This window comes from Platichthys flesus, chromosome 19, assembly GCF_949316205.1.
Source record: "Platichthys flesus chromosome 19, fPlaFle2.1, whole genome shotgun sequence".
Classification (NCBI taxonomy): domain Eukaryota; kingdom Metazoa; phylum Chordata; class Actinopteri; order Pleuronectiformes; family Pleuronectidae; genus Platichthys; species Platichthys flesus.
In genome coordinates, this window is record NC_084963.1 from 20,525,291 (window position 1) to 20,548,617 (window position 23,327).

The following is a 23,327-nucleotide window of genomic DNA, read 5'->3' on the forward strand; positions in this document are numbered from 1 at the left end:
ATATCACTGCACTTCAGAAACATGAGCTTTCTGATAATGAAGAATCTGCTCAGACAACTCATGTTCAAACGTTTATTGCAAAATTTTCACTAACTAAATAGACTGCCTAATAAAGTGGGTGTGTATTATAGATAATTGTGAACAGTGAGATATGTCACTTGATGTAGGTACCATGATTGGAGCTGGGCAGCTTAAGGTGGCTGCTTAGACTAGCTAGCAGGCGTCGCTCCATTTAAGTCAGACAACTCACGTTCAAAAGATTATTGCAACAGGGGGGGGGCAATGCCATGTAGACTGACTGTGTCGTCAATTCTGGTGGTAATCCCATTCGACGCACTCTATCATATAGTTTCTGACATAGAGGAACCACAACAAATCGCTATTTCACTTTAGAGATATACAGTGCCTTGCATAAGTATTCACCCCCCTTGGACTTTTTCCATTATGTACTGTTAATAACTGGATTTCAAATAGACTTAAATAAACTTTTTCCCGTTTGATCAACAAAACATGCATAGTACTTTGGAGGTGCAAAATACATTTTATTGTGACACAAACAATAATGAGAACAAAAAAGTTGACATCTGTTGGGTGCATAAGTATTCACCCCCCTTTGTCAATACTTGGTAGAACCCCCTTTCGCTGCAATTACAGCTGCAAGTCTTTTGGTGTATGTCTCTACCAGCTTTGCACATCTAGAGATGGAAAGGTTTGTCCATTCTTCTTGGTAAAAAAGATGAAGCTCAGTCAGATTGGATGGAGACCGTCTGTGAACCGCAATCTTCAAGTCTTGCCATAGATTCTCTATTGGATTGAGGTCTGGGCTTTGACTGGGCCATTTTAAGACATTAACATTCTTTAATCAAAACCATTCCTTTGTAGCTCTGGCTGTATGTTTAGGGTCATTGTCCTGCTGGAAGATGAACCTCCGCCCCAGTCTCAAGTCTTTTCAAATCAAATCAAATTTTATTTGTATAGCCCATATTCACAAATTACAATTCATCTCATTTTTTGCAGACTGCATCAGATTTTCTTCAAGGATTTCCCTGTATTTGGCTCCATCCATCTTTCCCTCTATTCTGACCAGTTTCCCTGTACCTGCTGAAGAGAAGCATCCCCACAGCATGATGCTACCACCACCATGTTTCACTGTTGGGATGGTGTGCTCAGGGTGATGGGCAGTGTTGGGTTTTCGCCACACATAGCGTTTTGCATTGAGGCCAAAAAGTGTCTCCCACATGGCTTCTGGCAAACTCCAAACGGGATTTTTTATGGATCCCTTTCAACAATGGCTTTCTTCTTGCCACTCTTCGATAAAGACCAGATTTGTGGAGTAGACGACTAATAGTTGTCCTGTGGACAGATTCTCCCACCTCAGCTGTGGATTTCTGCAATTCCTCCAGAGTAACCATGGGCCTCCTGGTTGCTTCTCTAATTCATTTTCTCCTTGTCCGACTCTTCAGTTTGGGTGGACGGCCTCCTCTTGGTAGGTTTGCGGTTGTGCCATATTCTTTCCATTTTCTTATGATGGATTTTATGGTGCTCAGAGAGATGTTCAAACCTCTGGATATTTTTTTATAACCTAACCCTGCTTCATATTTCTCCACAACTTTATCCCTGACCTGTTTGGTGAGCTCCTTGGTCTTCATGATGCTGTTTGTTCAGTAATGATCTCCAACAAACTCTGAGTCCGTCACAGAACAGGTGTATTTATACTGAGATTAAATTGCAGACAGGTGGACCCTATTTACTAATTATGTGACTTGCAAATGTGACTTGTGAATGCAATTGGTCGCACCAGATCTTTGTTAGGGGTTTCACAGTAAAGGGGGTGAATACATATGCACTCAAAACTTTTCAGATTTTTATTTGTAAATAATTGTGAAATCCATGTAATATTTCCCCCCCCTTCCAAATGATGCACTATTTTGTGTTGGTCCATTACATAAACTCACGATGAAATAAATTTTAATCTGTGGTTATACCATGACAAAATGTAGAAAAGTCCAAAGGGGGTGAATACTTATGGAAGGCACTGTATGTATCTCTAAAGTGTTTAGGGCCAAGTATTATAACCTCTGGTTTATCTGAGTTTAATAAGAGAAAATTGCGGGTCATCAAGGTTTCTTATGTCCTTGAGACATGCTTGAAGTTTAGTTAATTGATTACTTTGTTCAGGTTTTATAACTGGGTGTCATCCGCATAACAGTGTAAATTTACAGAGTGTGTCCTGATAATGTTTTCTAGTGGAAGCATATATAATGAGGATAAAATTGGTCCAAGCACAGAGCCTTGTGGAACACCATGGTTAACTTTGGTGTGCACAGATGACTCATCATTAATTTAAAAGAATTGGAAGCGATCAGAAAAATAAGATTTAAACCAGTTTAGGCTGGTTCCTTTAACGCTAATAAACTGTTCTAGTCTCTGTAAGAAAATGTGACACAAATCCCTAATCTGAAGCTATTAGAAGGTCATTAGTGACTTTTTCCAAGGCTGTCTCTGTGCTATGATTAGCTCTAAACCCAGACTGAAAGTCTTCATATATATTATTTTCCTGGAGATAAGGAAGGGGAGATTAGATATTGGTCCGTAATTGGCTAAAAACCAAGATTTCTGTTCTTGTTAGGGTATTAGTGCCAATTAAGGGCAGGAGATGGTTGATCTTATTTCTAATAGTTCAAATTTTATCATTAAAAAAGGTCATAAAAATATTTATATTTAGGGATCAAGGAATACTGGGTTTGGTGGAGGTGTGACTCTCTGTCTTCCTGTCTAAAGTGCTGAAGAGAAACCTGGGCTTGTTTTTGTTCTCTTCTATTGGTTAAGAAGAGTAGCCAGCTCTTGCTTTGTGGAGGGCCTTTTTATATGTTTTAACACTACTCTTCCAGTCGAGGAGAATTTCAAAAGTTGCTAGAGCTCCACTTCCTCTAGTTTTCTTGAAACTTGTTTTAACTCATGTGTCTTGGAATTATACCACGGAGCTAATTTACTTTGTTTTACATGTTTCTTTTTTATAGGCGCTATGTGTATCCCTATGAAACATATAGATTGTCTTGAAGGACTGATAAACTGAAGGAATGACAAACCTTTGACAACTGCTGGAGCCAAACACATGACACCTAGGAGCATTGTGCTCACCACGGAGTGTCTGCATTGCTCTACGTTTCCTATGTGGAAGTTACTGAAATCTATGTACTGGGTGTGTTAGCGGTGGGATAACCTCACAATGTCTGGTCAGTTAAGTCCAACCCCGCTGCCAACACACCCAGTACATCAAAATATCTCCCTGTTTCCAGAGGCGCCAGGCACATCCAGCCACAATTATTCTAAATGTGCACAGTCATGTTCCTCGCGCTACAGTGCACGAAAATGGGTCCATATGATTTTTTTAATTAGTAATTGCAAATGTTTGCCGCACAGTGTGTCCTGAGAGTCAGTGCAAACACTCAAACAGTCAAACTAAAGCTCATTATAAGGGCTAATGTGATTAAGTGAAAAGTGTCTCATTCAAGAGGATTCTTCATTTCATTTCGCCAGGTACCGTTAGTAAAGAATAGATACATACCTCATGTCCCACAGATATTTATTCCATTCCCATGCATTTTTATTTTGTGGTCACGGATTATATTCTTTCCCAAATGTCTCGAGGGGGTTCCGTAACCTAAACATTCACAAAATTAGAGATTTTTAACCAGTTGTCTTTACTGCATTTAGCAGCTGTTTGTAATCTTTGTATTTTTCTCATAAAATAGTTTGCTTCTCATGTGAAATATACAGTTCTTCTGCCAGTTCACTTGTCCATGTCGGTGAATGGTCATACGCAGTAAACACCACCCCTTTCATGTGCATGTAGCCTGACTACTTTGTTACGTTGATTTCAGCCAGATAACTGAAATCTCTCCTTGGTATATTGAACTCACTTCATAGTACATGCCCACAGACAAATTATTTGCATGTCAGACATTCAGAAGCCTAAACGCAGCACAGCAACATTTCCCAATCCAGAACAAATGTCACAACAATATGGCCTGTCGTTGTTGATGTTTGCTGCTGACAGTTGGATGGACAGAGAGACCAGCAGCAGTTTTTTTAGTTTTTTTTTTATGTCGAATCACAAAATAGAAGTTAATACTACTTTGGTACAAGTACTGGCTCACAGTGTAATCACTTAAAAAATAAGTGATGTTTGTTGATGGCTGCTATGTCACTAATTGCCTTTACTAAGAGTTGATAATCTAACTTATTTTTTATTATTATCATTATAATAATAATTATTGGTGAAGTACATATATGGTTAAATACATTTAACTTTGTAGTTAAACAAGAGCAAGTGACCTGAAGGTTACTTATCAATCGTTCTTCACATGAATCCTTACTCTTTCTATCACTTCCATGCACTAAAAGAACAGATGTCAGTGGCATTTTGGATTTCAGAGTTATGCCCACTGAGCATAGACTCAAACCACCAACAAACCGCTCTAACCTCTTTAAACCTATAAGGATGTTCATGCTATATCACAGTTTGCTTTCATGTCATAATTGAACCTTATTTATGACTCAGACAGAGTTAACTGAACCAGTTGACAAGCAGCTTCCTTGAATAGGTTATCAGGAGGGCCAATGTTAGGCTCAGTGAAGTGATATAAGGTGTGTTGAACTTGCTTTGTAGTACAGCCCCAGTTCTAACACTGCTTGCCTTGCTTTGCGTCACTGCAATTTGTATGCATTCTGATGTTTGATGTGAACATTAACTGACAAAGCTCATAACCCTTATCTGCAGGACTTTATCATTTCCCTGCTACCCCCGAGAATAATAAGCACACGCATGAGAAGGTGCACAAGTGTTCTTAATAAAGTTCTCTGTAATATATATATGAATATACAAATATCAACAGTTAGGTACACCAAACTTGTCTGTATGTTAAAGGGATAGTTCACCCAGAAATACAAATTCAATCATTATCTACTCACCCCTATGCCGATGGGGTTTGTGACGTTTCAGACAAAATTAAAGAACAGAAGAAATAGAGCATGCCTCCATACTTCTCATGTGGTGTCATCCAAGTGTTTGCAAGCCCCGACTTTCATATTCGACAGGAAATTAGGTAGTTATATTCAGCTAAAAAAGGACTAACCATTGACTTAAATTGTTTTGGATTCTAAGTTTACCCCTGAGACTCCATAAGTGTTTTATAGACTCAAACACTTTACCTACCACTCCATCAGCATAGGGTTGAGTAGAAAATGAATGAATTTGGATGGACTATCCTATCAAGGCATATCTAAATAGAGTCCAGACACTGGTAATGACAAGAGTTATTTAAAAGTTATGATAGCTTTAATTCTTGGTAAATGTAGCAAGGCTGGTAACATTGGGACAAGATTTTTGTCCAGTTGTCTTTAAAAAATCCGTAAGAACCTGTTACCTGCAGATCCTTAATTGACAGCTTACTGTTTCTGTATCCTATAAATCTAAATTGATCCACTGACAATAGAAAATGCATACCACACCAAAATATTGATCTCAAATAGTACGACATATTTCAGTTTGACATGATTTTTAACATGATACTTTTAATATTAAGAAAAACGACAATGGGGCATTTATGCAATTCTCACAATAGTTATCATTGTTTTTGGGTAGCTTCCTACTTTCCGAGACCAGTTGTTCCTAAATTTTGAATTTGTGTCTTCTTAAAATAAAGTGATCTATCCTTCATCAAAATTATGCTGTGGTCCATATATTTTCTAAATGCTATTATAATTATTAATCTTTTTAGAAAATGTTCTTAAAATTAAATAATTGACCATCGCAATACATTTACTTTCTGTTTCAGGAATACTCTGCACAGCCACGTTAGACAAATGTTTGTCTGCACCCTGCCAGAATGGAGCTACCTGTGTGGACACCATGGATGACTACGCCTGTATCTGTGCCAAAGAAGGGGTCCAATACATGGGCAAAAACTGTGATGAATTCTATGATGCCTGCTCCTTCGCACCATGTGAAGTCTGTTCCAGCACCCCTGGGACCAGAGAGTACCATTGTATCTGCCCAGAAGGACTTACGGGTGATAACTGCACAGAGGAGGTGGACGAGTGTCAGAGCAACCCCTGCTCTAAACCCCGTTCAATGTGTATAGACCAGGTGAATGGTTACTTCTGCAGATGTCCTGCTGGGTTAGGAGGACAGGTCTGCAAAACTAGAGTAACTGACTGCATCGATGAACCCTGCAGGAACAATGGGACTTGTGTATATCAAGCAGCAGGCTTCGAATGCCATTGTTCACCAGGGTTCAAGGGGAAGACTTGCGAGGACAATGTGAATGAGTGTCTATCAGAGCCTTGTCAGAATGGAGCCATTTGTATAGACGGGGTGGCAGAGTTCCACTGCTTCTGCGTGCCTGGTTTTCAGGGCTACAAGTGTGAAATAGACATCAACGAGTGTGCTTCACGACCCTGTGAGAACAATGCCACCTGTATCAATGAGAAGGACCACTATAAGTGTGATTGTCTGGCCGGCTTTGCAGGTACATCTTACACGCCACCATGCACAACATAAGACACAACATATGCATGATCTTTGATGTGTAAAACCTATTGTTTCATTATGAAACTTTGGCAGGACAATTATTATGTATATGCATTCTTATATGTATGCATATGTATATGCATAAATATATATGCATACATACACACATGGTCAATCTAACTTGCCTTTCTTACAGATAGGGACCATCCCAGTTCTGGAAAAGATCTTAATTGTCAATACCACACAAATTAGAAGGGGTACAAAAGTGTAATAAAGGTACAAAAGTGTTTTTTAACTTTGACTTACACACATGCTTAAACCATATGTCAAGGCTACTAAATTATCAATTCATTGGGCCAGATTTCAAATCCTAATATTTAGCCGGGCCACGTTTCCGGTGGCCGAATAAGCAGCAGGTCAACACAAATGAATGTAATATAAATAAATCAATGTTAATTAATTGTTTCCCTTTTAAATTTGGTCGCATCTGACACCGGCACATTTAAAATTGCATAAAACAAAAGAGCTGTAAATTAACAGAATTTGCGGTAGCAGCAATAGGATTTTTGCTCAAATATTACCCAGTCACATCACATAGTGCTTTTAACAGAATAAAAAAGAACTATCAATGCTATCAAAGCTATTAGTCCACAAACCCATAACTATTGCTAACAGTAATTAACACACATGCATATGTCTCATACTGCACATTGAAGGAACAGAAAGTTTGTTTTAAATCACCACATGTGACAGCCTTTCATAGACATCACACATTATGTTAGTATATAGTTACAATGCTGATTTTATATTATTAAGTGGGAGAAAAGTGACATTTTTTGTTCTGAACGAGAGCATTTACTTTTGGCTCATAAGATATCAATGCAATTCAAAGACAGGTAAGGAGTATTCTCAGTATTCTCACTCAGAAGCATCGAGTACGGTGGCCCTGAGAGCTCAACGAACAGCAACTTAAGAAAACACATGCAAGTTGACAAAACACATGCAAGTTGACAAAACACAAGCAAAGTAAAAAAACATATTCATCAATTTCACAACACAACACAACACATTACAGAAACGCGCTGCAAATACACACACGCGCTGCAAATAGACACAAGCGCAGCAAATAGAGGCGACAACACAACGGAAGTGTTTCCAGAGGACAGCTAAAAGGGATGGACACCGCTGCCACAGGAGACACTAAAATCGCCAATACACCATACAATTTCGGTTCCGCACATGGGTTGTCATCCCGCGGCTCTGGAGCCGAACGCGGCTCTTCAGCCCCTCTTCAGTGGTTGTACTGTACAGTGTTGTGCATATGTTTCGCGAACACTGAACTTAACGAATCAGTTTTCATATTATTTACGTGAACGTAACGATGAACGTGATTGAACGTCACGTTCATTTTTTAAATCATCATCGGATCAGGCCCTCATGAAATACCAGGAGCGGGCGTGGGTGTGTGTATGTTTGTGTGTGTGTGCGTGTGGCCAGCGCACCGGGGCTCCGACCCCGCCCACTCGCTCGGAGAGAGCCACACTGAGATCTGAGCTCTGAAGATGGTCCGATCTGGAGACATGCCGTCTTCTCCTGTTAAACTGAATAAACAGAGCTAACACGCAAGACCCTGTTTGTGAGGCCATGTATTGTCCATAGTGAGCAGGGGGAGGAAACCTTTACTATCAGAAGAGACATTTTGCCCCCTCTTCTGAGCGAGTAGGCGGGGTCGGTGCACCGAGACCGGTCAGCCCGCTACACACACACACACACACACACACACACACACACACACACACACACACACACACACACACACACACACACACACACACACACACACACACACACACACACACAACATTCATGAGGGGCCATTTAGGGGTTCAGTATCTTGCCAAGGACACTTCGGCATGCAGATGGGAGAGAGTGGGGTTTGGACCGGCAACCTTCTTGTTCGAGAACCACCACTCTAACCACTAGGCCACACCTCCCCACCGCCTTATCATCAGTTATTTCAAAATGTTTGGTTTGTTGCTGTTAAACTGAGCATGAGGAGTACTTGACGTGCACAGTAAGATGTTTATTAATCAGACATCTTAACTGCAGCTAAGATAAAGTGATAAACAAATATTTGACAATTTTTACACTGCATTCTTTCTAAAACACTAAACATTACGATTTGGAAAAGCAATACTACATTGCCCTCACATTCAAAATCACTTAGTTTTGAGAATTTATATCATAGATTTGTATAACTTTTTCATATTGGAAGTTCAATAAGGTAAGTTTTATTATTTTTATTGATTTATTAGTGGTAAGATATTAATTTCTTTTCATCAACATCATCATCAATTTGTCTCAGTGCTTTCTTCTCATCTTGACTTTCCTTCCAACAGGAGTTAACTGTGACATTGAAATAGACGAGTGTGAGTCCAGTGCCTGCCGCAATGGAGCCACCTGCCATGACCTGATCGGAATGTACTCATGTGAATGTCTGCCTGGGTTTGATGGCATCGACTGTGAGGTTGATGTGGAGGAGTGTGCCAGTGACCCCTGTCAGAATGGAGCTGTCTGTCATGACATGGTGAACAAGTAGGTCAATCCTCCAGCTGAATTTACTGTCTGAAGGAGCTAAAACACTAAACACTGCGATTTGGAAAATTGTGATTAGATAGATGCTTGTAAATTTCAGTTTGTGTACGCCTATATAGCTTAGTGATTCAAACCTTTTACCGACTGGGATTCACACAGGGTGCTACCAGATGGAGGGGCACCTAAAATACAAGGAATATGTTGTCATTGTCCTGGATTTTTTTTTTTTAAGTCTCTCACTGATATCAAGTGTGCCCCTTACACTGTTAAAGAAAAGAGTCTTGTGGGAACACCGAGAAAGATGGCTACTAGGAGAGCTCCCTGCATATATCAAATATTAACATAAATCTAGAAACACACTTGATGAGTGTGTTTAAGGGATACAGTTAAGAGGGAGACATGGGAGAATATATATGCACAGACCGAGAAAGACATGGAGAAGTGTAAAAAAAAGACATTAAGTATTGCGGACACACATTAAAGACAGCAACAGCACAAGTGGAGAAATCAATAAAGAATGTATTTCAGTAGCCCATATTCAAAAGAAGTTAAGGTAATTGATAACCTACCCCCAATAAAGGCATCATGAAGGGATTGATAACCAATAGAATGTAACCTATATTGTGGTCACAGATTATATAATTATTTCTGATTGTTATGTATAATCATTCAATCAGTTAAAATATAGTTGTATTGCTCACTTTCACGAATCGCAATATGCTTAATTTTATTTGCCAAGTATGTTTGCATACAGGAAATTGCTTTGGTGTCGTTCGTTGGTGCACTCAACATAAGATATAAAAACAACATTTAGAACAAAATATATACAGTAACAGAGTTATGCGCACGTGCGGTGCAGAGATTGGTGATAGTGCCAATAATATATCAATTATAAATGATGTGCAGGGGGGGTAGAGTCAGTGTGACGCAGAGTCAGTGTGATGCAGGGGGCTTGTTTGTGAGCCCCACTGCCATGGGGACAGTGTTAATTTTGGCAGCTATTTTTGATTTAGTCTTAGTCTTAGTCTTTTGACGAAAATGCAAATTAGTTTTAGTCACATTTATTCATTTTTATCCTTCTTAGTTTTTGTCTAGTTTTAGTCGACTAAAACAAATGACATCTTAGAATAGTTTGTCGACGAAAACAAATTCCATTTTAGTCTAGTTTTAGTCACATTTAATAGCCAAATTAAACTAATTTTCTATAAAAACATATAGCTGCAGCCTAATAGCTTAAAAATATATATTTAGTTTTAAATGTGAAAGCAAAAAGTGAGAGCAGGTCAGACTGGAGGCGAACACAGAAACTGCAGCTCGGTAGAAACCAACTGCAGCTTCTGCTCTGATCAAGAAGCTGAGGCGCTGATCTCTGATCAGCTGAGATCACTGTTTCCATAGTTAAGAAGCAGTTGGTCACTGAAAGGCTTCTTCACGTGTACTAGCTCTGATCTTGTGTCTCTGAGCGAGTGAGCGGGGCGGGGGGGGGGCGGAGCCTCGGGACCGGTGTGCTATCTGGGAGCGCACAGACACACAGACACACAGACTCACTCGCCTGCTCCTGATACTTCATGACGGCCTGATACGATGATGTTAAAAAAATTATTGTGACTTAGTCAACCACCAACATTTTCGTCTCGTCTCATCAACGAAAGTTAAAAAAAGATTTAGTCATAGTTTTTATTTATAAAGATCCGTTTTCGTTACGTCTTCGTCTCGTCTTCGGAATGGAAAAAGGGTCGTTAACGAATATATTTCGTCATCGTTTTCGTCAACGAAATTAACACTGCATGGGGAAAAAACTGTTCAGATGGCTCAAGGTTTTAGTCCTGATGGCCCGGAACCTTTTTCCGGACGGGAGTCTCTGGAATAGGTGGTGACCGGGATGGGAAGGATCAGCAATGATCTTGCATGCTCTCCTACTGTTCCTGGAGTGAAACAGGTCTAGGTGAGCAGGCAGGTCACAGCCGATGACCGTCTTGGCAGACCGAATGATCCGCTGCAGTCTGCCCTTGTCCTGGGCAGTGGAGGCAGCAAACCAGACGGTGATTGATGAGGTGAGGATGGACTCAATGATGGCTGTGTAGAACTCAACCATTACTTACCGCGGGATGTTGAATTTCTTCTCCAATAAGGGTGGTGTCGTCAGCAAACTTCAGGAGTTTGACAGAGGGATGGCTGGAGGTGCAGTTGTTGGTGTAGTGGGAGAGGGGGAGAGGAGAGAGCACACAACCCTGTGGGGCTCCAGTGCTGATGGTCCGGGTGTCAGAGACAAGCTTCCCCAGCCTCACCCGCTGCTTCCTGTCGGTCAGGAAGTTAGTGATCCACCTGCAGGTGGGCTCAGGCACGCTCAGCTGTGTCAGCTTGTCCTGGAGAAGAGCTGGGGAGATGGTGTTGAATGCGGAGCTGAAGTCCACAACCAGGATCCTGGCGTAGGTGCCAGGGGAGTCGAGGTGCTGGAGGATGAAGTGGAGTCCCCATGTTAACTGCGTCGTCTACGGACCGGTTGGCTCTGTAGGCAAACTGCAGCGGGTCGAGGAGTTGGTTGGTTATGGTCTTGAGGTGGTTCAGCACGAGGCGCTCAAAGGTCTTCATCACTACGGAGGTCAGGGCGACTGGTCTGTAGTCAGTAAGGCCTGTGATTCTCTGCTTCTTGGGAACGGGTATGATGGTGGATGTTTTAAGGCAGGCGGGTACAACACATTCAGCCAGGGAGGTGTTGAAGATGTCTGTGAACACTGGAGACAGCTGATCCGCACAACGCCTTAGTGTTGAGGGGACAGCGTCTGGTCCAGCTGCCTTACGGGGGTTCAGTCTCTTCAGGAGCTTATTTACATCTCTCTCATGAATTGAGAGAGGTGTGATGGGGGGGATGGATGTGTGATGGGGGGGATGGAGGGGATGGGGCAGTCTGGGGCCATTTTGTGGGGGGGGGCTATTGTCTTTGTCCAGGCTGGGGAGAAGAGGTGTGATAAATGCGGGGGGGTTTGAGAGTGTCTATCGAATCTACAGTAGAAGTCATTCAGTTCGTTTGCAAGTCTCAGGTCTCCCACAGAGTGGGGGGATTTGATTTGATTTTGCAAGCGGTGATCACACGAAGGCCATTCCAGACAGACGAGGAGTCGTTGGCTGCAAACTGTTGTTCCAGTTTCTTTGAATACTGTCGTTTGCACCTCCTTAATCTCCTTGCCAAACGAGTATTTAATCAGTCGGAACCTATCCATGTCCCCACTCTTGAAGGCCACTTCCTTCTCAGAACGAAGCTGTTTGTGCTTTGCTGTGAACCAGGGCTTGTCGTTGTTATAACACACCCTGGTGCGTGTCCGAATACATCTGTCTTCACAGAAGCTGATGTAGGACGTCACAGCATCTGTATATTCGTCCAGGCTGTTAGAAGCAGTTCTAAAAATTTCCCAGTCAGTGTTATCAAGGCAGTCACGCAGCTCCTCCACAGCTTCTCTGTTGCGCCAGTTCTTGGATCTCAGCACAGCAGGTTTAGAAAGTTTAAGTTTCTGTTCGTAAGCCGGGATCAGGTGAATGAGAGCGTGGTCGGATAGACCCAGGGCAGCGCGGGAAACTGCATGATAAGCCTTGCTGATGGTGCTGTAACAGTGATCCAGGGTGTTATCCCCCCTGGTCGGGCATTTTATTAACTGTTTGTATTTTGGGAGCTCCTTAGATAAGTTCCCCTTATTAAAGTCCTCAAGAACAATAACGGGGGAATACGTGTTCTCTCTCCTTCTCTCCACTCCCAGTATCTGCTTAGCGAGTTGTCGTTGAGCCTTGCGCACGTCAGCTTGCGGGGGGATGTAAACTCCGGCCAGGATGAAAGAGGTGAATTCACGGGGAGAGTAGAACGGTCTGCAGGTGATGAAAAAAGTTTCCAGGTCCGGAGAACAGGACTGTATAATTACTTTCACGTCGCTGCACCAGCAATGGTTTATATAAAAACAAATTCCTCCGCCCTTTGCCTTGCGTGAGAGGATCGGGTCGCGGTCCGCGCGTAACAGCTGAAAGCCGGTCAGCTGTGCAGCGGAGTCCGGTGTGGCTTCGGTCAGCCACGATTCACAAAACACAAGACAGAAGAAAGGGAAAAGTCTCTATTTGTCCAGATGAGAAGGCGCAGTTCGTCCATCTTATTACACTGCGAGCGATCATTGGAGAGGAGAATGCTCGGGAGAGGTGAGCGTAATCCTCTCTCCCTGAAGCGCACCAGAGCCCCGGAACGCTTACCTCTCCGTCTCCGCTTCAGTCTCGCTGCGTGTCCGAGGAACACCGCCCATTTAATCAGTAAATCCACTAAATCCACGGAAGAGGCGAGAAAGTTGGGACATAAGTCAGATGGTGTTGTGTCCCTGATGTTAAGAAGCTCGTCCATCATGAAAGTAATCCGAGTTGGGTCGCAATTAACAGAATTAAATACTAAAAACAATCACAGAAGTGCGCACCAACACACTGAGGCAGCCGGTCGCAGCGCCATCTTTTCTATAAAGATGACGCTGCCTGATCAATTAAAAGAAAAATCCTGTTTCATGCCAAATCAGTAGGTGGTGTTATGACCATGAGTTAATATTGACTCATGGAGCTGTTCAGGCTGGGCCTCTGATCATGTCACAGTATTTTGGTGCTGATTGAACAATGCAACTGGAGTTTTAATGACTTTCTTTCCTTGGGCGAAAGATCAACTTTCGCCGCACCACAGTTTGAGGAAATGTCACAGTACTGACCATGGTCTTATTACTTGTCTGAGCTAACTTGAGCTATATATTGTAAACCAGCCAGGAGCAGTGCGTCAAAGTGTAAAACATCTCACTTACTGTTGCCATTAGTGGCGCTGTGATGATGGGTCAATATTTATCAGGGCAGAACTGTGAACGTGTGAAAGAATTTTGATACTGATTGAAATTTTTATAATAGTTATAATAAATCTACACGCAGTTAAAAATGTGTAGGGGGACTCTATCGAGCCATTTTTGGATGCATGTTCCTGAACAAATTAAAATTTCCCCAGACCTGACGTACCCGCAAATTTTGGTAGTTTTTCATAATATGTCCCCTTTAAATCATTTGTGTGAAGGCCTTATATCTGATCCCCACTCTGCTTCTATCTTTATTGTTAAGAGTACAGCTATAATTGGAAATGCTTCTATCTTTATTGTTAATAGTTCAGTTAGACAGACTATAGCTAAAATATTGAAATCCTGACAGTGGTCCCATGACGCAAAATTGCCATGACTGGCTTCGACAATTGTTGCCTTTCAGCTGAGGTGGGTGGTGCTTTCCTTCGCCAAAACACACACATATCTTTGAGAAAGGGATCATCCTCCTGCAAGGAATGGAGATCAGATGCAGAGTAGGATGGAAGAGCTGAGACAGGGGACTGAGTTGCAGACAAATCAGATCTGGGTGTGGCCCTTGCTGAAAGCCTAGGGTGACTGAAGTGCCATGCCAGACATGAGCAAGTAAATGGGAGCCAGACACATACTGCCGTGAGAGCGCATCCATGCGCAACATGGCGGAAAGTTTTCAGATTCAGGTGAGAGGTTGAGCAGTAGGATGCAGCAGACAGAGGTCATTCCTTGTTACTTTATCTTGATGATATTATTGTCTATTATTGTCTACTCCTCCTCTGTTTAACAACATCTGAAGAGGCTGGAAAAAGTGCTTGGTCGGCTCCAAAAGGAAGGCATAAGAGCAAATCTCAAAAAGTGTCCATTCTTTCGACGGGAGGTTTGTTATTTGGGGCATGACATCACAATCCAGGGATCTCATTAGACACCAAGAAAATTGAGACTGTGGCTAATTGGTAGGGCCGCCATCACATACCAGAACTACGCTCCTTTTTGGGTTTCACCAGCCACTATCAACGCTTTGTAGAGGGTTTTTTAAAGCTGGCTGGCCCTCTGCATAAGCTGATGGCCGAGCTAGCAGGTACCACGCCCAAGAAGGGGCCATGCCAAACTTTGGGTGCTATGGGGACACCTCAGTGTGAGGCGAGCTTTGAGGCCTTGAAGTCAAAGTTGGTCTTGTCCCCAGTGCTAGTATATGCCGACTTTTCGCTGCCTTTCATTTTAGAAATTGCAGCAGCTACAGTGGTCTTGGGACTGTCCTCTCACAGGAAACTAACAATGGCGTGAAACCTGTGGCCTATGCAAGCAGAGGCCTTTGCCCACCGAGCACAACTTGTCAAACTATAGTTCCATGAAGTTGGAATTCCTTGCGCTCAAATGGGCCATGACGGAGAAGGTCCGGGAGTATTTGTAGTGCATAAGTGCCTTGTCTATACCAACAAAACCATTGAGCTCCAGTCAGCTAAATTGGGGGCCACAGAGCAGCGATGGTATGCTCAGGTGGCCGCCTTTGACTTTGCCATCAAGTATCGTTCAGGTCGCAGCAACAGGAACGCTGATGCGTGAAAGGCAGACTCAATGATCATCCCATTCTCTGGGTTTTACCTGGAGTCCATGTCTGAAAACGGCTATGGGGATAAGAAGAGTACGGTGCCACTGCTTATTCTGGGAGAGGATGTTGGCACTTGTGTAATCACAAGTGCTTAGGCGTCCACATCGACCACAGACTGACCTGTAAGATAAACACGTAACCTATATACAAGAAAGGGATGAGCATACTATTTCCAGAGGAATTCTCTTCAGATCTTTTAACGTGTGCAGCACGATGACAGAAAACTTTTATCAATCGGTTGAGCCAGTGCGCTGTACTTTGCTGTGGTCTGCTGGGGGGCCGGCATCAGAGCCGGTAACACCAACAGAATTAACAAACTGATTAAAATTAAGAAGATTGGCTCCTTCATTGGATGCACACAAGACTCTTTGGATGTAGTGGTGGAGAGGAGGGCACTGGACAAACTGTTATCCATCATTGACAATCACGAGTACCCTCTCCACTACCTAGTGGACAGACAGTAGAACACATTCTCCAACAGACTGGTTCAGCTCCGCTGCCGCAAGGACAGACGCAGAAATGATATCCTGCCTAGAGCAGTAACATTGTATAACTCCTCACCTCTGTCAAAAGGTGAACTCTCACAAACCTAAGCATCTCATATTCATACATTATGTACTATATGTCTAGTGATTCACCGATGTATCGGCCGTACATTGATAGCGGCCGTTATTCGCCTTGTTTACTCTGGGCAGTTGCTGCGGCTGGGGGAGCAGTCGCCTCGTCGCCGTCATCTCTATGCCGCCCTCGTCCGTGGTGCCTCACGGTGTCGCTGGTACTATGGCGCCCACTGGGGGGAACCTTCCGTTCGCGTCAAAGTGAAGAAATTCGATGAAGCATGGGTAAACGGCGGGAGTAACTTTTGGCACTCGCAACATGTCAATCTGAGGAGGGCTGTTTTAGACAGGGTAAAAAGGGTGCTGTTTTAAATTAACCTTGTGGTATTTTGACCAAAATATGTTACATACATACATTAAGATCCCAAGCAACTATATCAACTGTGATAAAACGTCTCCTTTAAAAAAACTTCAGAAATCTGATTGAATTTGTGCTCATTAAAACATAAGAGTGATAAAGGGCTGAAATAATTAAAAATAGTGCTTTTAAGTAATGATTTAATTATTTTCCTGGCACAAAAGGGTGAATGAATAACAACAAAAACAAAATAGACAAACATCAGTATCCGCTATCAGCTAGATTGTTGTTTTAAACATCGGTATCAGTATCGGCCAAGAATTTCCATATCGGTGCATCCCTATATACAGCTACTGCAACTTGGCACACTTGTCTCTCATACATGGTTTTTTAACTCTTGTATTTCGTCTCTTGCTTTATGGGTATAATATACTACCCATCACCTGATTCACATGAAATACATTTTTAGGCTGAGGGGATCTTAGTCACAATTGAAATTTTGTATATGAATTGTTTGAATTTGGATGACAGATTTTGATAAAAAAAACACTTGTTTGTTACAGCTATGAATGTGACTGCAGTGATACAGGATTCCATGGTTATCACTGTGAAGTGGACATCCTTGAATGTGCCTCTGATCCCTGCCAGCATGGTGCCACATGTCTAGAGGGAGTCAAAGGATACACCTGCCTCTGCTGGTCAGGTACTGAATTACATGCTGTACACCAAACATTTATGTCCCAATATAATAACTAGCAATGGCTGAGGACACTTGACCTGACTGGAACCACTCTTCGTGTGCCTTAAAACTGACACCACGACTTGCTTCAGTTAAACATACACATGGGAAATTTCCCACTGAGACACAAACCCATTGCATTTAATTAATACATTGCAGTAGAAAACATTTCGTTCTGGTTGGTAGTAATATAGGCAACACAGGTAATTTAACTGGCATATTTATCCATGAGTTTAATAATCTCTGGGGGGGGGGGGGCACCGCTAGGACTTGTGTGTATAGTCTTATATAAGGAAATACACTAGTCACACCAGAAACCTAACGCTCTCACACACACACACACACAAAATCGCAATGCATGATGCGCAACAGGTAAAAACACTCTCCATTTCGGACCATGATGATACAAAACCTATTGTGGAGACGGAAAAACACCCAAAGCTGTATGACCCATGCTGCCAGTGTGAACAACCAGACAGGGTGTGACAGGGTGCTTGTTGCGTACTTGTTAATAGATCAAAATATAATTTTAATTACATTAACTAACTAATAATAATAACAACTAGGGCTACGTTGTAGCACTAACAGGCCCAAGCACCCGCAAGGTGGGACCTGTTGCTGTTGGTGGAGAGAGTGATCGGCGACCGGGCACATGGCTCCGCGTTGCATGCTTTTTGCGCAGTGCTGGAAGGATAAACACTTCACTGCCTGCGTCTGTTATGTTACGTCAATCCTTGTCTGCTAATTGCGCACTACAGTCCACGCTTTCAATTGCATATCACACGGTGAAAATGATATATTAATCGAATGATAGTTGTAAAACAAAGCTTACTTCCGGTTGCCAGTTTAAGGAAATGTCACAATTCTGACCATGGTCCAATGACTAATTGTTAAGCAGCCAGGAGCAGTGCATCAAATATAAAACATGTCAATTCCTGTCGCCAGCAGGGGGGGCTTTGATGATGAGTCAATATTGACATATGGATCTGATCAGAGTAGGACTGTGAATGTGTGAATGAGGTTTGATGCTGATAGAACAATGCACATAGGAGTTATAATAAAGCCAGGCTGTCGTATGACTCACAATATTACATCAGGGACAACTGAGACCAAGACAGACACGCCTGGGTGATACAGTTCCTCAGAGGCGCTACCTACGCCATCTTCCAACCACTGGCCTGCACCTACAACCAGCCCCTGCTACACAGCCTGAGGGAGAAGAGAGTGCACTGACGGCGAGGGGGTCTGGCAGAACAACTGTGATGGACTAACCCCCAATGAACAGAGTCTGCTACTACAGCTTCTGCTGGAGGTCAAGGACTGTTTTTCTGTCAGAGAACGATGTTGGTCGAACTGATCTCATCGAACACAACATCGAAACTTGAGAGGCTAAGGCCATTAGGATGAGACCACGATGCCGTGCTTTGATGAGGCCCTTGATTCAGTGGCGGGGTCTTCCTGGTTCTCCTCGCTGGACCTGCGCAGCAGATATTGGCAGGTCCTTCTCGCACCTGAAGCCAGACTCAAAACTGCCGTCATCACCAAGGTTTGCGGGAGTGCTGCTTCATGAGTCGGGAGTGACTTTCCTTGATCAAACGGCTGGCGAGGGCAATGTTGGCACAATGAAAGAACAAGTGAAGAACTGGCCCATCCCCAGTTCTGTACATGACCTAAAGAGCTTCCTCGGCCTGTCCTCCTACTACAGGAGCTTGGTGAAGGGGTTCTCCAGCTGCGCCCTTGTTCTGCCTGCTGAAGAAATGGGTGGCGTTCTTATGGACAGAAAAGTTTCAGACAGTGATCACTTTGCTGCAGGACGCCCTGCTGGTGGCACCGATCGTTTCCCCGTCTGACCTCACTCTCCCCTTCGTTCTTGACACGAATGCCAGCAACGTCGGCTCAGGTGCTGTATTGGGCCAGGTGACACCTGGGGGAGAAAGAGTGGTGGCGTACTACAGCAGGACATTCACAAGGCACTTCAAATATTACCTTGGGGGCCAACACTTCCCTGTCCTGACTGATCATTGCCAGAAGGACAGCCGACACACTGGATCGAGGAATGACTTCACATTGGTACACAGACCAGGTACGCAGCATGGCAACGCAGATACACTCTCCTGTTGGCCCTGCGACAGCAACGGCTGCTGCTACTGCGAAAAAAGGGAGGCACAGGAGTGCTAATGCAAGACTGAGGCAAAATGTGCAGCTCTGGGACGTGGTTGTCCCTCTGCCGATCAGAGACTAGTGTCTGTGGATACGGTTGAGTGGAAGAAAAATCAAGAGAAAGCTGTTGACATCAGGCCAGTATGCATGTGGGTGGCAGCACAAACTACGGTGGGAGGAAGAATCCAGCCTACACCCCGTCAGAATACAAGTTCAACTCACCACAAAAACTTTTCGGAACTTGACCGAAGGAGCATCCTCCCAGCTACAGGATTGCTTTGAAAGGACCATTAGGACTTTTTTGAGGAAAAGACCTTGAGCTGTACACCTCATCTGTACTTGGATACATTAATAACTGTGTTTATAATGTCACCGTCGACAAAGTCATCCGGGTGAACCCCAAACAGAAACCTTTGATGACAAAGTTAATTATATCTCTCCCGGGACACAGCCTTCAGATCTGGCGACAGATGCTGTACAGCACTGCCAGAGCCTACCTGAAGAGAGACATCAGGGTGGCAAATGCAGACTATAAGAACAAGATTGAGGACCACTTCAACAATCAATCATCAATCAAATTTTATTTGTAAGATTCACAAATCACAATTCGTCTCATAGGGCTTTAACATGGTGTGACATCCTCTGTCCTTAACCCTCATCAAGAGTAAGGGAAAAACTACTAAAAACGCTTTTAACAGGGTAAAAATACATAGAAACCTCAGAGAGAGCCACATGTGAGGGATCCCTCTCCCAGGACGGACAGAAGTGCAATAGATCCCAAGTGTAGGAGAACATCATCAATAATCAAAGTCTCTAGCACCATTTGAAGAGGGTAGACATCCCGAAGGATAACCCCAACATGACATGCCAAGCAGTCCCGCTGCAATCACAGTCCGTGGTCAGCAACCATCCAGTCCACGATCCACCATCCAGATCAGACGACATTCCAGTCCTCAGTCACCATTCATCACAGCCCACTAGGACCCATCACGAGCCACCACCGTGGTCCTGGTCCACCGCCCCGTGCCCAATGCCAACGTGACACAGGGTCCGCCACCAGCACCACGATCAGCCCACATCCGCCACACTGGATCAAACACCGCGACCCCCGGTGCGCGATCCACAAACCGCAATCCATCGTGCGGCCACAGAGGCCCTGGATATGCGGTTGATAAAGCAAAGGGATTCCGGGGAAGGGGGATAGGGATTGAGAAGAGGAAGGAGAAGCTGGAAAGAGAAGCTCCGTGTGTCATATGTCATAAAATAGAACAAGTTACGTTCTGCCGCACTAATTAGCTCTAACTATAAGCTTTATCAAAAAGGAAGGTTTTGAGCCTACTCTTAAACAAACAGATGGTGTCTGCCTCCTGAACTGAAAGTGGTAGATGATTCCACAGCCGAGGGGCTTGATGGCTAAAAGCTCTGGCTCCTACTCTACTTTTAGAGAATTTAGGGACGACAAGTAGGCCTGAATTCTGGGAGCGGAGTGCTCTAGTGGGTTTATAAGGTACTAACAGCTCTTTAAGGTAAAAAGGCGCTATATTATTAAGGGCCTTGAAGGTGAGGAGGAGAATTTTAAATTCTATTCTAGATTTAACTGGAAGCCAGTGTAGCGATGCTAATACTGGAGAAATGTGCTCTCTACTCTTTGTTCTGGTCAGGGCACGTGCTGCGGCATTTTGGACAAGCTGTGGAGTCTTTAACGACTTCCTGCTGGAGCCTGATAATAATGAAATCACAATAGTCCAGTCTCGATGTAACAAAGTTTTTCTGCATCTTCTTGTGAAAGGACATGTCTAATTTTTGAAATATTACGCAAGTGGAAAAAGGCGGTCCTAGAAATTTGTTTTAAGTGACTATTAAAGGATAAATCAGGATCGGAGATCACTCCCAAGTTCCTGACTGTTTCATTGGAAGCAAGGGCAATGTCGTCTAGCGCAGCTATATCATTAGATAATGTATCTCTAAGGTGTTTGGGGCCAAGTATTATTACCTCTGTTTTGTCTGAGTTTAATAAGAGAAAATTGCGGGTCATCCAGGTTTTTATATCCTTGAGACATGTTCGAAGTTTAGTTAATTGATTACTTTGTTCAGGTTTTATTGACATATATAACTGGGTGTCATCCGCATAGCAGTGGAAATTTACTGAGTGTGTCCTGATAATGTTTCCTAGTGGAAGCATATATAATGAGAATAAAATTGGGCCGAGCACAGAGCCCTGTGGAACACCATGGTTAACTTTGGTGCGCACAAATGACTCATCATGAATTTGCACGAATTGGGAGAGATCAGAAAAATACGATTTAAACCAGTTAAGGGCGGTTCCATTAATGTTAATTAACTGTTTGAGTCTTTGTAATAAAATTTGATGGTCAATTGTGTCGAATGCTGGACTGAGATCTAACAGAACGAGGACAGACACAAGTCCCTGATCTGAGGCTTTTAAAAGATCATTAGTGACCTTTGCCAAGGCTGTCTCTGTACTGTGATTGGCTCTAAACCCCGACTGAAATTCTTCATATATATTATTTTCCTGGAGAAACTCACACAGCTGATTGGCTACAACTTTTTCTAAGATTTTAGACATGAAGGGGAGATAAGATATTGGCCTGTAATTGGCTAAAACCAATTACAGGTAGGGGTTTGATTACAGGTAGGGGTTTGATGACAGCTATTTTAAAAGACTGTGGTACATAACCTGATGATAATGACAGATTGATAATGTTAAGTAACGAACTATCAATTGGGGGCAGAATTTCTTTAAGTTATTTTGTAAGAATGGGATCTAAAATACAGGTTGTTCGTTTAGAACCTGAGATTATTTTGGTAAACTGATCACGGGTGATCAGAGAGAAGCTGTCTAAGTAATGGGTAGGATTCTCAGCCGTTTCTGAGATCTCTGTTGTTGGGAGGGTATTAGTGCCAATTGAGGGCAGGAGATGGTTGATCTTATTTCTAATAGTTTGAATTTTATCATTAAAAAGGTCATAAAAATATTGCTACATTGTTTCAGACTGGTTATTTGATATTTTAGATGTGATAAAGAACCGTATCAGATTTTTCCAGGAAAACTCTCTCCAGGCTCGCGAACAGGTTGTTGTCTTGTGTTTGTCCCACATCTTATCCCATTCATCTTCAGATATTTCAAGTCAAATTCTCTTTCCCGTTTTTCCTTTAAATGCCCTGTTGTTTTTATTCCATCAATCAATGCCTTATGTAATGTAGTTATAGTCCTGACCCGGTTCCCTTTATATATATATCAATCAGTACTTGTACCACCTTGTTCACTTCCAGAGAGAGCTCCTGTCCAATCCGTTTCCTACTGCGCCCAGCTGGTTTAAAACTGCTATCAAAAGCCACCCATTTCAATACATTTGCGTCCTTCTCCTCCTTATTATGTCTAAGTAATTTGAAACATAATTCCAAGGTAAGTTTTGTGATCGAATCCATTTGATTTCTAACCTTCTTAAATGTTTCCCTATCTCCTATAATACTCTGTATCAGCCACATTCCAAAGGATTTTCCCATTTCCCCCCCCCCATATGAATCTGGATATCATCCTGTCCTATGACATGAATTGTGTTTTAGGTATCTCTATTGGTAATGCTTGGAATAGATATAAAAGTGTGGGTAATACATTAATTCTTATTAATTCAATCCTTGAGCTAAAATCCAATGTTAGGGTGGTCCATCTATGTATATCTTTTAATAATTCTCGGTTAATCCTATCATAATCTGCCCTATATAGTCCTGATAAGTTTCTAGTCACTTCTACCACTAAATAATACATTTTCTTTAGATTCCAATTTAAATTGTATTTTTCCCTGATCTCCTTTGGTGGTGTATAATTGATAGTGAGTACTTGGGTTTTAGTAATATTTATCTTGTATCCTGATAGCTGTCCATATGCGTTCAAGAGATCTA

At 42.8% G+C, this 23,327-nt stretch overlaps 1 protein-coding gene across 5 annotated transcripts in view; it reads left to right on the forward strand.

The window, feature by feature from the left end:
* crb2a (crumbs cell polarity complex component 2a) overlaps positions 1 to 23,327 on the forward strand; it is a 76,623-nt gene that overhangs the window by 11,007 nt on the left and 42,289 nt on the right. For all 5 annotated transcript variants that reach the window (XR_009924754.1, XR_009924755.1, XR_009924756.1 and 2 more), the window contains exons 2-4: positions 5,841 to 6,533; positions 8,935 to 9,130; positions 17,068 to 17,207. Coding sequence is in view for 2 of the 5 variants with exons in the window: in XM_062413393.1 (XP_062269377.1) it covers positions 5,841 to 6,533; positions 8,935 to 9,130; positions 17,068 to 17,207 (1,029 nt within the window). In the remaining 3 variants the exon portion in view is untranslated. The remainder of the gene's footprint in view (positions 1 to 5,840; positions 6,534 to 8,934; positions 9,131 to 17,067; positions 17,208 to 23,327) is intronic.